Genomic DNA, 16720 nt, shown 5'->3' with positions numbered 1-16720 from the left:
AGCAGCAGGGAAGAAGCTGTTCTTGAGTCGGTTGGTAGGTGACCACAGACTTTTGTATCTTTTCCCCGACGGAAGAAGGTGGAAGAGAGAATGTCCGGGGTGTGTGGGGTCCTTGATTATGCTGGCTGCTTTGCCGAGGCAGCGGGAAGTGTAGACAGAGTCAATGGATGGGAGGCTGGTTTGCGTGATGGATTGGGCTACATTCACGACCTTTTGTAGTTCCTTGCGGTCTTGGGCAGAGCAGGAGCCATACCAAGCTGTGATACAACCAGAAAGAATGCTTTCAATGGTGCATCTGTAAAAGTTGGTGAGAGTCGTGGCTGATATGCCAAATTTCCTTAGTCTTCTGAGAAAGTAGAGGCGCTGGTGGGGCTTTCTTTACTGCGGCGTCAGTGTGGAGGGACCAGGACAGGTTGTTGGTGGTCTGGACAGCTAAAAGCTTGAAGCTCTCGACCCTTTCTACTTCATCCCCATTGATGTAGACAGGGGCATGTTCTCCTTTACGCTTCCTGAAGTCGATGACAATCTCCTTTGTTTTGTTGACATTGAGGTAGAGATTATTGTCACTGCATCAGTTCACCAGATTCTCTGTCTCATTCCTGTACTCTGTCTCGTCATTTTTTGAGATCCGACCCATTCTGGTGGTGTCGTCAGCAAACTTGAAAATCGAGTTGGAGGGGAATTTAGCCACACAGTTATAGGTGTATAAGGAGTACAGTAGGGGGCTGAGAACACAGCCTTGTGGGGCACCGGTGTTGAGGATGTTTGTGGAGGAGGTGTTCTTGCCGATCCTTATTGATTGTGGTCTGTGGGTTCGGAAGTTCTGGATCCAGTCGCAGAGGGAGGAGCTGAGGCCCAGGCCACGGAGTTTGGAGATGAGTCTTTCGGACTGTGGGAGGAAACCGGAGCACCTGGAGGAAACCCGCTCAGATATGGGGAGAACGTGCAGACTCCGCATGGACAGTGACCAAAGCCGGGAATCGAGCCTGGGTTGCTGGCACTGTGAAGCAGCAGTGCGTGCCACCGCGCTGCCCCATTTTTCTGGCCATTTGTCTCCGGGAGACATCGCAGTTGAATCTCATGCCAGGCTCACCGGGTATGCTACAATTTTGGGTCGATCGGTCGCCCACCCAGCTCCTTTCCGAGTGTCACAGATGCTGAGGTCCCACTGTGACGACCCCTCCCTCCCCGCCCCCCCCATGGAGACCACCCTGGTTCGGCGGAGACAGCTGACCATGGGAGGGGGAGGGGAAACGCACCTCGCCACGATATCGCCAACAGTTTCAGCAATGAGCGAACAACAGCCGCCGTTCCCGTTAGTCTTCCCCGCTCGCTCCATCGGCTGGAGCAGAGCGATCTCGGCCGCCCCCTTCACTGGTCGGAATGCCAGGCAGCGGTTCAGAACGGAGCATGGCGCAGGTGAGGAAGCCCGGCAGGAGGAGCAGGGTAAGGGATCCCGCCAGGATGAAGCCACCCGCAGCCATGAAGGAGATGGTGTAACTTTGCGTCATGTCCTCCAGGAACCCTGAGAAAAGGAGAGACAACTTGGAATCACGGATCCTCAAATATCTACAATCTATATCAATGACCTGCATGCTGGGACAGAGTGTAACATAGCAAAATTCACGGGCGATACCAAAGAACGTGGGAAAGCAGGCAGTGGAGAAAAGTAAAGTATTTATTAATGTCACAAGTAGGCTTAGATTAACACTGCAATGAAGTTACTGTGAAAATCCCTCGTCGCCTCATCCCGGCGCCTGTTCGGGTAACATTGAGGGAGAATTTAGCACCTAACCAGCACGTCTCTTGGACTGTGGGAGGAAACAGGAGCACCCGGAGGAAACCCACGCAGGGAAGAAAGTGCAGACTCTGCACAGGCAGTGACCCAAGCCAGGAATCGAACCCAGGTCCCTGGCGCTGTGAGGCAGCAGTGCTGATCACTGTGCCAAGGAGGTAATGGGCAGGATTTTCCGGCCATGCTCGCTCCAAGACCGTTAATTCCCTCCCGAGGTCGACGGACGTTTGCGTGGTCCGCCTCCCCTCCCGTCCGCTACGATTCCCGTGGCGGGTGAGACGGGAAAATTCCACCCAATGAGTCTACAGGTTGTGATTGATAGGCTAGGAGAATGGGCGGCACGGTGGCACAGTGGTTAGCACTGCAGCCTCACGGCGCCAGGGGCCCGGGTTCGATTCCCGACTTGGGTCACTGTCTGTGCCGAGTCTGCACATTCACTGTATGGGTTTCCTCCGGGTGCTCCGGTTTCTTCCCACAGTCCTAAAATGTGCGGGTTATGTGGATTGCCCATGCCAAATTGCCCCTTTGTGTCCAAAGATGTGTAGGTTAGGTGGATTGGCCATGCCAAATTGCCCCTTAGTGTCCAAAGATGTGCAGGTTAGGTGGATTGGCCATGCTAAATTGCCTCTTAATGTCCAAAGATGTGCAGGTTTAGTGGATTAGCCATGTTAAATTGCCCCTTCGTGTCCAAAGATGTGTGGGTTAGATGGATTGGCCATGCTAAATTGCCCCTTAGTGTCCAAGGATGTGCAGGTTAGGTGGATTGGCCATGCTAAATTGCCCCTTAGTGTCCAAAGATGTGCAGGTTAGGTGGATTGGCCATGTTAAATTGCCCCTTCGTGTCCAAGGATGTGCGGGTTAGATGAATTGGCCATACTAAATTGCCCCTTAGTGTCCAAGGATGTGCAGGTTAGGTGGGTTGGCCATGCTAAATTGCCCCTTAGTGTCCAAAGATGTGCAGTTTAGGTGGATTGGCCATGTTAAATTGCCCGTTCGTGTCCAATTTTGTGTGGGTTAGATGAATTGGCCATGCTAAATTGTCCCTTAGTGTCCAAAGATGTGCGAGTTAGGTGGTTTGGCCATGCTAAATTGCCCCTTAGGATCAGGGGGATTAGCAGGGTAAATACTGTGGAGTTAGGTGCATAGGACCTGGGTGGGATTGTGGTCGGTGCAGGCTCGATGGGCCTAATAGCCTCTTTCTGAACTGTAGGGATTCTATGAACCAAGGCCTGGGGTTTGTTCACACCAGGAGCTGGAGAAACACTGGCATCGAGTTGCCAGGGACCATTCCCTGAGGCCCAGGACTGGGAGACTTCCCTATATCTAGGCCCAACTGCGACCAACTTTCTGTTGGCCTCAAATTCCAAAATTTACGTTCTTGAGGGAGAATTTGATTATCGCAAACAAAACGTTCTAATTTCCATCGCAACGTTCAGTGGGGTTAGGTTCTAACTTTGAAACCAAGTCATTACTGGTCATTACATTCCAGCTGGATTTTTCTTCAGATTCCTGACATGTTGGCCATGTCCTGGGGCATAACTCCATGTTTCTGAGGCACTTCCAAAGAACAAAGAACAAAGAAAATTACGGCCCTCCACGCCTGCACCGACCATGTTGCCCGTCTGAAATAAAACCCCTGATCCTTCCCGGGCTATATCCCTCTATTCCCATCCTATTCATGATGTGGAGATGCCGGGGTTGGACTGGGGTGGGCACAGTAAGAAGTCCCACAACACCAGGTTAAAGTCCAACAGGTTTATTTGGTATCACGATTTTTCGGAGCGCTGCTCCTTCACGTGGCTCACCTGATGAAGGAGCAGTGTTCTGAAAGCTTATGATACCAAAAAACCCTGTTGGACTTTAACCTGGTGTTTTGAGATTTCATCCTATTCATGTATTTGTCAAGACGCCCCTTAAAAGTCACTATCGTATCTGCTTCCACTACCTCCCCCGGCAGCGAGTTCCAGGCACCCACCACCCTCTGTGTAAAGAACTTGCCTCGTACATCTCCTGTAAACCTTGCCCCTCGCACCTTAAACCTATGCCCCCTAGTAATTGACTCTTCCACCCTGGGAAAAAGCTTCTGACTATCCACTCTGTCCGTGCCCCTCATAATCTTGTAGACTTCTCCCAGGTTGTCCATTTCATGGCACTCTATCGTTTAGAGCAGAGTGTGGCTCCTGACTGGGACTCAGTCACGGAATTAGTCTCACTGGCACACTCATTCCTGTTGGAACCCGAGCAGGGTTTGGCATCTAAGCTTTGCCGATTGAGATGAACCAACATTGGCAAATATTTCAGTGAAGGACCAATTCCTTGCAGGGCAGAATATCGTTGGATCAGTAACACAGTCGCCATGGGTCACGTGACCTCCTTCTGTGCCATAGATTTCTAAGAGTATCTAAATTCTACAGCAGGCAGTAAAGAAGGCAAATGGTATGTTAGAACCATAGAACCATAGATTACAGCTCAGAAACAGGCCTTATGGCCCTTCTTGTCTGTGCCGAACCATTTTTCTGCCTAGTCCCACTGACCTGCACTTGGACCATATCCCTCCACACCCCTCTCATCCATGTACCTGTCCAAGGTTTTCTTAAATGTTAAAAGTGACCCCGCATTTACCACTTTATCCGGCAGCTCATTCCACACTCCCACCACTCTCTGTGTGAAGAAGCCCCCCCGAATATTCCCTTTAAACTTTTCCCCCTTCACCCTTAACCCATGTCCTCTAGTTTTTTTCTCCCCCAGCCTCAGTGGAAAAAAGCCTGCTTGCATTCACTCTATCTATATCCATCATAATTTTATACACCTCTATCAAATCTCCCCTCATTCTTCTACGCTCCAGGGAATAAAGTCCTAACCTATTCAACCTTTCTCTGTAACTCAGTTTCTCAAGTCCCGGCAACATCCTTGTAAACCTTCTCTGCATTCTTTCAACCTTATTAATATCCTTCCTGTAATTAGGTGACCAAAACTGCACACAATGCTCTAAATTCGGCCTCACCAATGTCTTATACAACCTCACCATAACATTCCAACTCTTATACTCAATGCTTTGATTTATAAAGGCCAATGTACCAAAAGCACTCTTTATGACCCTATCTACCTGTGAAGCCACTTTTAGGGAATTATGTATCTGTATTCCCAGATCCCTCTGTTCTACTGCACTCTTCAGTGTCCTACCGTTTACCTTGTATGTTCTACCTTGGTTTGTCCTTCCAAAGTGCAATACCTCACACTTGTCTGCATTAAACTCCATCTGCCATTTTTCAGCCCATTTTTCTAGCTGGTCCAAATCCCTCTGCAAGCTTTGAAAACCTTCCTCACTGTCCAGTACATCTCCAATCTTTGTACCATCAGCAAACTTGCTGATCCAATTTACCACATTATTATCCAGATCATTGATATAGATGACAAACAACAATGGACCCAGTACTGACCCCTGTGGCACACCTCTAGTCACAGGCCTCCACTCAGTGAAGCAATCCTCCACTACCACTCTCTGGCTTCTTCCATTGAGCCAATGTCTAATCCAATTTACTACCTCTCCATGTATACCTAGCGACTGAACCTTCCTAACTAACCTCCCATGCGGGACCTTGTCAAAGGCCTGACTGAAGTCCATGTAGACAACATCCACCGCCTTCCCTTCATCCACTTTCCTGGTAACCTCCTCGAAAAACTCTAATAGATTGGTTAAACATGACCTACCACGCACAAAGCCATGTTGACTCTCCCTAATAAGTCCCTGTCTATCCAAATATTTGTAGATCCTATCTCTTAGTACTCCTTCCATGTTGGCCTTTATAGCAAGAAGATTTGAGTAGAGCGATTGGGATGTTTTCCTACAATCACTAGACTGATTCCAGAGATGAGGTGTTTGTCGTATGAAGAGAGATTGAACAGTTTAGGCCGATACTCTCTGCAATTTAGAAGAATGAGGGGAGATCAAATTGAGGTTTACAAGATGATAAAGGGTAGACGTGGAGCGGATGCTTCCTCTTGTGGGACATTCTAGGACGAGAGGTCACAGTCTGAGGATAAGGGGTCGCAAATTTAAAACAGAGTTGAGGAGAAACAACTTCTCCCAAAGGGTTGTGAATCTGTGGAATTCGCTCCCCCAAAGTGCGGTGGATGCTGGGACAGTGAGTACATTTAAGGAGGAGTTAGACAGATTTTTAATTGGTAATGGGGGTTGAAGTGTTATGGGGAGAAGGCAGCAAAATGGGGATGAGGAGCATATCAGCCATGATCGAATGGCGGAGTGGACTCGATGGGCCTAATTGCCCGATTCTGCTCCTATATCTTATGAATTGTACAGGGCGTTGGTGAGGCCACACCTGGGGTATTGTGTGCAGTTTTGGTGTCCTTATCTGAGGGAGGATGTCCTTGCTATAGAGGATACGGTGGCACAGTGGCACAGTGGTTAGCACTGCTGCCTCACAGCGCCAGGGACCCGGATTCGATTCCTGACTTGGGTCACTGTCTGTGCGGAGTCTGCACGTTCTCCCCATGTCTGCATGGGTTTCCTTCAGGTACTCCAGTTTCTTCCCACAGTCCGAAAGACGTGCTGGTTAGGGTGCATTGACCATGCTAAATTCTTCCTCAGTGTTACCCGAACAGGCGCTGGAGTGTGGCGACTAGGGGATTTTCACAGTAACTTCATTGCAGTATTAATGTAAGCCTACTTGTGACATTAATAAATAAATGTAAACTTAAAGAATGCAGAGAAGGTTTACCAGGCTGATTCCTGGGATGGCAGGTCTGTCAGATGAGGAGAGACTAAGTCGGTTAGGATTATATTCACTGGAATTGAGAAGAGTGAGAGGGGATCTCATAGAAACTTATAAAATTCCAACAGGGTTAGACAGGGTCGATTCAGAAAGAATGTTCCCGATGGTGGGGGGAGTCCAGAACTAGGGGTCATAGTTTGAGGGTGAGGGGTAAACATTTTAGGACTGAGGTGAGGAGAAATTTCTTCACCCAGAGGGTGGTGAATGTGTGGAATTCACTCCCACAGAAAGTAGTTGAGGCCAAAACGTTGTGTGATTTCAAGAAGGAATTAGATATAGCTCTTGAGATCGCGAGATATGGGGGGAAGGGGGGATGAATTTGATGATCAGAGATGACCATAATGAATGGCGGAGCAGGTTTGAAGGGCTGAATGGCCTACTCCTGCTTCTAGTTTCTATGTTTCAATGTGACGGGGGAGATCCCTAGCTCATAGATCCCCACGGGGGGTTCAGGGAAAGGGGGGAGGGGCTGGGGGGTTGCCGAAGGAACCGACTGCACCTTCCAAGAGAGATTTTCCTTAAACTCCCCCTGGAGGGAAACCCTCCTAAGGGGTAATTTGGCATGGCCAATCCACTGAAGCTGCACATCTTTGGACACTCAGGGGCAATTTTGCATGGCCAATCCACCCAACCTGCATGTCTTTGGACACGAAGGGGGAATTTAGCATGGCCAATCCACCTAATCCGCACATCTTTGGACACTAAGGGGAAATTTAGCATGGCCAATCCACCTAATCCGCACATCTTTGGACACTAAGGGGAAATTTAGCATGGCCAATCCGCCTAATCGGCACATCTTTGGACATTAAGGGGCAATTTAGCATGGCCAATCTGCCTAATCCGCACATCTTTGGACACTAAGGGGCAATTTAGCATGGCAAATTCCACCTAACCTGCACATACTTGGATGAGGTTGAACGATTCGCCTTGGAATTATAGTCAATGTACCCTCAGCGGTTGGAAGTAAGGACAGGAGTGGACGGAGAGTCCTAATGCGCGTATTTATTACCTGACAAGGGAGGCCCAAGGAGCCCGCCAATACTCAGGAGCATCAGGAAGAGACCAGTCGCGCTGAGAATCCGTCCCACTCCCACGATCTCCGGGAGGGTGGAGAAGAAGAGCGGCGCAAGACCGCCGGCACAGAAGCCATAAAATGTGCTAAGTCCCATGAGGCTGGAGTAAGAGTGGGCGGCGGGGATGAGCAGGAAGCTGACCCCAGTCAGAACACTCCAGAGGAACAACAGGTGGACTTTCCCAATCAGCCGGAGGTCCGCCACCCAGCCGGAAAACAGGCGCGCCACCGTCTCCGAGATGGCGGTCACGGACATCAGGAAGGCCGCCTCGTAATCGCTCAGTCCGAGGCTCTTCCCGTGGGCCACCAGATGGACGTAAGGGACAAAATAGCCCACGGTCACCAAAAGCAAGGCGCAACTGTACACCATGAAGCCACGGTGCAGGAAGAGAGTCAAGTCAAAGGCTGAGGCCACTTTTCCCCAACATCCGTCACCTGCACTTCCAGCCGAGGCGACGGGCAGGTCCTCGATGAGCCTGATTGGTCTGAGCAGGGCGGCACAGACGCAGAGGTTCAGCATCATGGCGGACACGACCTGGAGGGCCCCCCGCCAACCGTAGCCATCGATCAGGAGCTGGAAGAGCGGGGGGAAGAAGAAAGAGGCAATTCCCACTCCGGTAAAGGCCAAACCCGTCGCCAGGGCTCTCCGCCTCCTGAAGTACCTGGCGATGGTGGCGATGGTAGGGGTGAAGACCAAAGCCCAACCGAAACCTGGAGGGAGCAAAATGCAGGACACTGAAGCAAGGTCTCTACAAAGAACAAAGAAAATTACAGCACAGGATCAGGCCCTTTGGCCCTCCAAGCCCATGCCAACCATGCTGCCTGACTGAACTAAAACCCCTACCCTTCCGGGGACCATATCCCTCTATTCCCATCCTATTTATATATTTGTCAAGACGCCCCTTAAAAGTAATTGACTCTTCCACCCTGGGAAAAAGCTTCCGACTATCCACTCTGTCCATGCCCCTCATAATCTTGTAGACTTCTATCAGGTCGCCCCTCAACCTCTATTGCTCCAGTGAGAACAAACCAAGTTTCTCCAACCTCTCCTCATAGCTAATGCCCTCTGTACCAGGCAACATCCTGGTAAAAGAAGCCACGTTACATGAGGAAAAGGTTCTTTTTTACCCCTGAGTTGTTAGGATCTGGAATACGCTAGAGGCAGATTCAACCAAAGCTTTCAAAAGCAAATTGGATCAGAAACTGGAAACAAAATGTGGGGAAAACGGGAGGAGATGATTTGTCCATGCTGACCAGGTATCCTAAACTGAACTGACCCCATTTGCCAGCGTTTGACCCATATCCCTCCATGGGCAGCACGGTGGCACAGCGGTTAGCACTGCTGCCTCACAGTGCCAGGGACCCCGGTTCGATTCCCGGCTTGGGTCACTGCCTGTGCGGAGTCTGCACCTTCTCCCCCGTGTCTGCGTGGGTTTCCTCCGGGTGCTCCGGTTTCCTCCCACAGTCCGAAAGATGTGCGGGTTAGGTGAATTGGCCGTGCTAAATTATCTCTTAGTGCCAGGGGGGACTAGCTAAGGTATATCCCTGTGGTTATGGGGATAGGGCCGGGGTGGGATTGTGCTTAATGCAGACTCGATGGGCTGAATGGCCTCCTTCTGCACTGTACGGCTATGAGAAAAGGCCATGAAGGAAAAGTCAGGTTATCGACTTGACGGTGGTGAGTCCTCGCGATCAGTCGCAGAGCCTCTCAGAGTGGGAGAGAGGGAATGAATTCAAACTCCGAGATGTGAAAGAGCACCCACGCGAATCCTGATGGGCTGACCTGTCAGGAGTCCAACGGAAAGGTACATGTGCAGCAGGGTCTGTCCGAAAGAGCCTGCGAGCATCCCCAGTGAAGCCAAAACCCCACCGACCATTACCACGGTGCGAGCTCCATACTGCATCCCAAATACACTCCCCACCGGACCTGCCCGGGGAAACAGAACAGGACGTTAGGAAGCAGAAGCAAACCATTCGGCCCGTCGAGTCTATCGCTGCCACTCAATGAGATCATTGGGCAGGTAATCCAACCCGCCTCGTCCCCGTAACCCCCGATTTCCTCCCGGATTAAAAATCTCTCGATCTCAGCCACATTTCTCTAAAAACCAGTGGACAGGTACAAATACAAAAATACACAGAATAGAATCCCTGCAGTACAGAAAGAGGCCATTCGGCCCATCGAGCCTGCACCGAGAACTATCCCACCCAGACCCTATCCCCGTAAATGCACACATTTTACCCTGCTAATCTCCCTGACACTAAGGGGCAATTTAGCATGGCCAATCCACCTAACCTGCACATCTTTGGACACTAAGGGGCAATTTAGCATGGCCAATCCACCTAACCTGCACATCTTTGGACACTAAGGGGCAATTTAGCATGGCCAATCCACCTAACCTGCACATCTTTGGACACTAAGGGGCAATTTAGCATGGCCAATCCACCTAACCTGCACATCTTTGGTCACTAAGGGGCAATTTAGCACAGCCAAACCCCCAAACCTGCACATCCTTGGACACTAAGGGGCAATTTAGCAAGGCCAATCCACCTAACCTGCACATCTTTGGACACCAAGGGGAAATTTAGCATGGCCAATCCACCTAACCTACACATCTTTGGACACTAAGGGGCAATTTAGCATGGCCAATGCACCTAACCCGCACATCCAGCGTGAGGTATCTTAATGGATACAAAATTGGCTTCTTAACAGAAGCCAGAGAGTGGTTGTAGAGAGTTGTTTTTCAAACCAGAGGCCTGTGACCAGCGGTGTGCCTCAGGGATCAGTGCTGGGCCCACTATTATTTGTCATTTATATTAATGATTTGGATGAGAATATGCTTGGTTTCATTGGTCAGAACATTGAATACAGGAGTTGGGACGTCTTGTTGAAGTTGTACAAGACATTGTTAAGGCCACACTTGGAATACTGTGTGCAATTCTGGTCACCCTGTTATAGAAAGGATATTATTAAACTAGAAAGAGCGCAGAAAAGATTTACTAGGATGCTACCGGGACTTGATGGATTGAGTTATAAGGAGAGGCTGAATAGACTGGGACTTTTTTCTCTGGAGCGTAGGAGGCTGAGGGGTGATCTTATAGAGGTCTATAAAATAATGAGGGGCACTGATCAGCTAGATAGTCAATATCTTTTCCCAAAGGCAGGGGAGTCTAAAACTAGAGGGCATAGGTTTAAGGTGAGAGGGGAGAGATACAAAAGTGTCCAGAGGGGCAATTTTTTCACACAGAGGGTGGTGAGTGTCTGGAACAAGCTGTCAGAGGTAGTAGTAGAGGCGGGTACAATTTTATCTTTTAAAAAGCATTTAGATAGTTACATGGGTACGATGGGTATAGAGGGATATGGGCCAAATGCGGGCAATTGGGATTAGCTTAGGGGTTTTAAAAAAAGGGCGGCATGGACAAGTTGGGCCGAAGGGCCTGTTTCCATTCTGTAAACCTCTATGACTCTATCTTTGGACACTAAGGGGCAATTTAGCATGGCCAATCCACTTAACCTGCACATCTTTGGACACTAAGGGGCAATTTAGCATGGCCAATCCACCTAACCTGCACATCTTTGTCACGAAGGTGAGGAAGCACTTCCTCACATAAAGAATGCTAGCTCCCCCGCCCTTCTCCCCACCTTCTCCATATCCAAGATGGTTGAAAGATCAAAGCGGATTTTCTACAGGGTAATAGCATTTTCTTTTTATTCATCCATGGGACATGGGCGTCGCTGGCTAGGCCTTGCATTTACTGCCCATCCCTAGTTGCCGGATCCCTTAAGCGAGTGGTGATGAGTTCATCTGCCTTGTCCGTCAGGCCTCTTGCATTGAAATAAATGCAGTTTAATTTAGGCTTCCCTTGCACTCTGCCCTGCTTTCTCAGACTATCTGTCTGGTCCTGTACACTCTCCCTGTGTTTTATTTCTCTTAGCCTTCTTGGAACCATCCACTGAGTTCTCCACAGTCTCTGTACTCTGCACTGTGGCCCCTTTTTGACTTTTGTCTTTGGTTTCCTAGCCTTTCACTTTTCCCCTTATTGCCTCTTGTTTCTGTCCCCACTTTACTTCCCTCTGACTCCCTGTATCGGTTCCCTGCCACATTAGTTTAAACCCTCCCCAACAGCCCGCGGTAACACTCCCCCTCGGACATTGGTTCCAGTCCTGCCCAGGTGCAGACTGTCCGATTTGTACTGGTCCCACCTCCCCCAGAACTGGTTCCAATGTCCCACCATCCCTCAAGCCACATATTCATCTCAGCTATCCTGACATCCCGACTTCGACTAGCACGTGGCACTGGGAGCAATCCTGAAATTACGACCTTTGAGGTCCTACTTTTTAGTTTAGCTCTAACTCCCTAATTTCATCATTGGTGCCTATATGCACCACAACAGCTGGCTGTTCACCCTCCCCCTCCTGCAGCCGCTCTGAGACATCGTTGATCCTTGCACAAGGGAGGTACCACACCATCCTGGAGTCGTGTTTGCATCTGCAGAAATGCCTATCTATTCTCCTTACAATTGAGTCCCCTATCACTACAGCTCTGCTACTGGGCTGCTTTGTCCTGGATGATGTCGAGTTCTTGAGTGTTGTTGGAGCTGCACCCATCCAGGCAAGTGGGGAGTATTCCATCACACTCCTGACTTTGGATAGGCTTTGGGGAGTCAGGAAGTGAGTTACTCACAGTGCTAGGGGCCTGGGTTCAATTCTGGCCTCGGGTCTCTGTCTGTGTGGAGTTTGCACATTCTCCCTGTGTCTGTGTGGGCTTCCTCCGGGTGCTCTGGCTTCCTCCCACAGTCCAAAGATGTGCAGGTCGGGTGGTTTGGCCATGCTAAATTGACCCTTAGTATCAGGGGGATTAGCTGGGGTAAATACGTAGGGTTATGGGGATATATTGTCGGTGCAGGCTTGATGGGCTGAATGGCCTCCTGTGGGGATTCGATGATTCTGTTGTATGATATGGCGAGTCGAGTTGAGTTTCTGGTCAGTGGTAACCCCAAGGATGTTGACAGTGGGGGATTCAGTGATGGTAACACCATTGAATGTCAAGGAGCGGTTGTTAGAGTGTCTCTTATTAGTGATGGTCATTGCCTGGCATTTGTGTGGCATGAATGGTACTTGCCACTTGTCAGCCCAAGTCTGGATATTATCCAGATGTTGCTGCATTTGAGCATGGACTGCTTCAGTATCTGAGGAGTTGCGAATGGTGCTGAACATTGTGCAGTCATCAACGAACATCCCCACTTCTGACCTCATGATGGAGGGAAGGTCATTGATGAAGCAGCTGAAGATGGTTGGGCCGAGGACACTCACCCTGAGGGTCTCCTGCAGTGATGTCCTGGAGCTGAGATGACACCAGTGGGCGGCACGGTGGCACAGTGGTGAGCATTGCTGCCTCACAGCGCCAGGGACCCGGGTTCGATTCCCGGCTTGGGTCACTGCCTGTGTGGAGTTTGCACATTCTCCCCGTGTCTGCGTGGGTTTGCTCCGAATACTTTCCTCCCACAGTCCAAAGATGTGCGGGTTAGGTTGGTTGGCCATTGCTGTCAGGGGATTAGGAGGGTATGTATATGATTTACGGGAATAGGGCCTGGGTGGGATTGTGGTCGGTGCAGACTCGATGGGCCGAATGGCCTCCTTCCACACTGTAGAGATTCTATGATTCTATTCTGTGACTGACCTTCCACAACCAGAACCATCTTCCTCTGTGCCAGGTATGACTCCAACCAGCAGAGAGTTTGCCCCCTGATTCCCATCGACTCCAGAGCAGAGAGGCGGTTTGAATCAGGTGGCTAAAAGGAGTTAGATCAGCCATAATTTGACCGAACGGCATGGAGCAGGCCCGAGGGGCTGAATGGCCTTCTGCCGTTCACTCCTCTCCCTCGAGAGATTGGACCTCTTGCTCAACGGAGCCCTGAGGAGGTGTTTTTTTCTTAAAAAATAAATGTTAGGTTCGGGGCGAGGGGGGCGGGACTAACTTGCAAACTGGTGCGTTGCCAAGGCGATGGAGGTTATCCAAGAGATGCGGCTGGATGACTGCCGGAAATGCTGAGTGAACTGGATGAAGAAAACGCCAAAGGATCTCGTGATGCCGTTCAGGAGGCAGTTATTCAGGAACCCGGCCAGGACAACCATCCAGCCCCAACCTCCATCCGGGGGCTCTCTGAGGACAGGCCGGGACATCGGAACCTGGGGAGACAACCGAGCAATGAAAGGGTTAAGGGGAAACAGCACAGCACGGAAAGGGTTAATGGGAAACAACCCAGCGCTGAAAGGGTTAATGGGAAACAACATGTCGGACCAGCCATGGTCAGGTTGAATGGCGGAACAGGCTTGAGGGGCTGAGTGGCCTAATCCTGCTGCTAATTTATATGTTCGTAGGTGTGAGACCCTACGAGAGTGCGGCACTCCCTCAGCACTGACCCTCTGACAGTGCGGCACTCCCTCAGCACTGACCCTCTGACAGTGCGGCACTCCCTCAGCACTGACCCTCTGACAGTGCGGCACTCCCTCAGCACTGACCCTCTGACAGTGCGGCACTCCCTCAGCACTGACCCTCTGACAGTGCGGCACTCCCTCAGCACTGACCCTCTGACAGTGCGGCACTCCCTCAGTACTGACCCTCTGACAGAGCGGCACTCCCTCAGTACTGACCCTCTGACAGAGCGGCACTCCCTCAGTACTGACCCTCTGACAGTGCGGCACTCCCTCAGTACTGACCCTCTGACAGTGCGGCTATCCCTCAGCACTGACCCTCTGACAGTGTGGCGCTCCCTCAGCACTGACCCTCTGACAGTGCGGCACTCCCTCAGCACTGACCCTCTGACAGTGCGGCACTCCCTCAGTACTGACCCTCTGACAGAGCGGCACTCCCTCAGCACTGACCCTCTGACAGTGCGGCACTCCCTCAGTACTGACCCTCTGACAGAGCGGCACTCCCTCAGTACTGACCCTCTGACAGAGCGGCACTCCCTCAGTACTGACCCTCTGACAGTGCGGCACTCCCTCAGTACTGACCCTCTGACAGTGCGGCTATCCCTCAGCACTGACCCTCTGACAGTGTGGCGCTCCCTCAGCACTGACCCTCTGACAGTGCAGCACTCCCTCAGCACTGACCCTCTGACAGTGCGGCACTCCCTCAGTACTGACCCTCTGACAGAGCGGCACTCCCTCAGTACTGACCCTCTGACAGAGCGGCACTCCCTCAGTACTGACCCTCTGACAGTGCGGCACTCCCTCAGTACTGACCCTCTGACAGTGCGGCTATCCCTCAGCACTGACCCTCTGACAGTGTGGCGCTCCCTCAGCACTGACCCTCTGACAGTGCGGCACTCCCTCAGTACTGACCCTCTGACAGTGCGGCACTCCCTCAGCACTGACCCTCTGACAGTGCAGCACTCCCTCAGCATTGACCCTCTGACAGTGCGGCACAGCCTCAGCACTGACCCTCTGACAGTGCGGCACTCCCTCAGCACTGACCCTCTGACAGTGCGGCACTCACTCAGTACTGACCCTCTGACAGTGCGGCGCTCCCTCAGCACTGACCCTCTGACAGTGCGGCACTCCCACAGTACTGACCCTCAGACAGTGCAGCACTCCCTCAGTACTGACCCTCTGACAGTGCGGCACTCCCTCAGCACTGACCCTCTGACAGTGCGGCACTCCCTCAGCACTGACCCTCTGACAGTGCCGCACTCCCTCAGCACTGACCCTCTGACAGTGCCGCACTCCCTCAGCACTGACCCTCTGACATCACGCAAACCAGCCTCCCATCCATTGACTCTGTCTACACTTCCCGCTGCCTCGGGAAAAGCAGCCAGCATAATCAAGGACCCCACGCACCCCGGACATTCTCTCTTCCACTTTCTTCCGTCGGGAAAAAGATACAAAAGTCTGAGGTCAGGTACCAACTGACTCAAGAACAGCTTCTTCCCTGTTGCTGCTGTCAGACTTTTGAATGGACCTACCTTATATTAAGTTGATCTCTCTCTGCACCCGAGCTGTGAGTGTAACACTACATTCTGCACCCTCTCCTTTCCTTCCCAATGAACGGTATGCTTTGTCTGTATAGCGCGCAAGAAACAATACTTTTCACTGTATCCCAGTACACGTGACAATTCTGCTCAGAAAGTTGAGCACTGAGGCGGTTAGTCGTGACGAGATAAAGTTAAGCCCTCGATGTTACCTGGAATGATGTCAGGACTGCGAGCGGAAACTCTCCACTCCCACCCTCGGATTAAACTGTTGTACCTCCGCTCCCAGTTTCCGGATTCTCCGCAAGGCAGTTACAAAGGAAAAGACTACAAAGTGAATCTGGTTTGACCGGAAAGTAGGAAGCAAGGGTGGGGGTGGCGGGGAGGGGGCAGTTCTGGGTGAGGGTCACTGGACTGACAGATACCGTTAACACAGGAGCTGTGGTCAGGGAGATACTGTCCCTCAGGAAGAGCACAGCGAGTTGAATAACAAATGGTTCGGCTGGTTAAAGTATAACCAGAGTCTGACTTAGAGTTAGGGATCGTCTCCAAATCACCTCCTCTGAAATTGAAATGAAGAAATGGGAAATGTTGAGAGTCAGAGTGAGATAGATCAGCTCCCTCCCCACCACCACACCTTCACGCAACAGCAATCCTTACCGTTTACACCCTCCTCCCTAATTGCCCCTTGAGAAGGTGGTGGTGAGCTCTCCCCTTTCTTTATTTATTATTGTCACAAGTAGGCTTACATTAACACTGCAATGAAGTTACTGTGAAAATCCCCTAGTCACCACACTCCCAACGTCTGTTCGGGTAATACTGAGGGAGAATTTAGCACCTAACCAGCATGTCTTTCAGACTGTGGGAGGAAACCAGAGCACCCAGAGGAATCCCACGCAGACACGGGGAGAACGTGCAGACTCCGCACAGACAGTGACCCAAGCCGGGAATCGAACCCGGGTTGCTGGTGCTGTGAGGCTGCAGTGCTAACCACTGTGCCACCGTGCTGCCCATATGAGACAGACACACACACACAGATAGACACACAGACACAAACACACACACAGGCAGAGACACAAACACACACAC

The 16720-nt window shown here is 51.1% G+C and overlaps 1 protein-coding gene across 3 annotated transcripts; it reads right to left on the bottom strand.

Moving 5' to 3' along the window:
• Positions 1–805: 805 nt before the first annotated feature.
• Positions 806–16244, bottom strand: LOC144481679 (monocarboxylate transporter 13-like). Of its 3 annotated transcripts, none has more exons than XM_078200812.1 (5): positions 15844–16244; positions 13637–13847; positions 9444–9587; positions 7598–8371; positions 806–1525 (listed from the first exon to the last, which is right to left on the bottom strand). In XM_078200812.1, exons 2-5 carry the CDS (start codon positions 13839–13841, stop codon positions 1317–1319), a joined length of 1332 nt encoding a protein of 443 aa, XP_078056938.1. In that variant the 5' UTR covers positions 13842–13847; positions 15844–16244; the 3' UTR covers positions 806–1316. The 3 variants fall into 3 exon arrangements, with proteins under 3 accessions (XP_078056938.1, XP_078056939.1, XP_078056940.1); XM_078200813.1 differs by lacking the exon at positions 15844–16244 and adding an exon at positions 15626–15664; XM_078200814.1 differs by lacking the exon at positions 15844–16244 and having other exon boundaries at positions 13633–13681.
• Between the last annotated feature and the right edge of the window lie 476 nt (positions 16245–16720).

This window comes from Mustelus asterias, chromosome 31 (genome assembly GCF_964213995.1).
Source record: "Mustelus asterias chromosome 31, sMusAst1.hap1.1, whole genome shotgun sequence".
NCBI classification, from domain to species: domain Eukaryota; kingdom Metazoa; phylum Chordata; class Chondrichthyes; order Carcharhiniformes; family Triakidae; genus Mustelus; species Mustelus asterias.
Note: the sequence above shows the minus strand (reverse complement) of the source record. Positions and strands in the feature narration are given on the sequence as shown.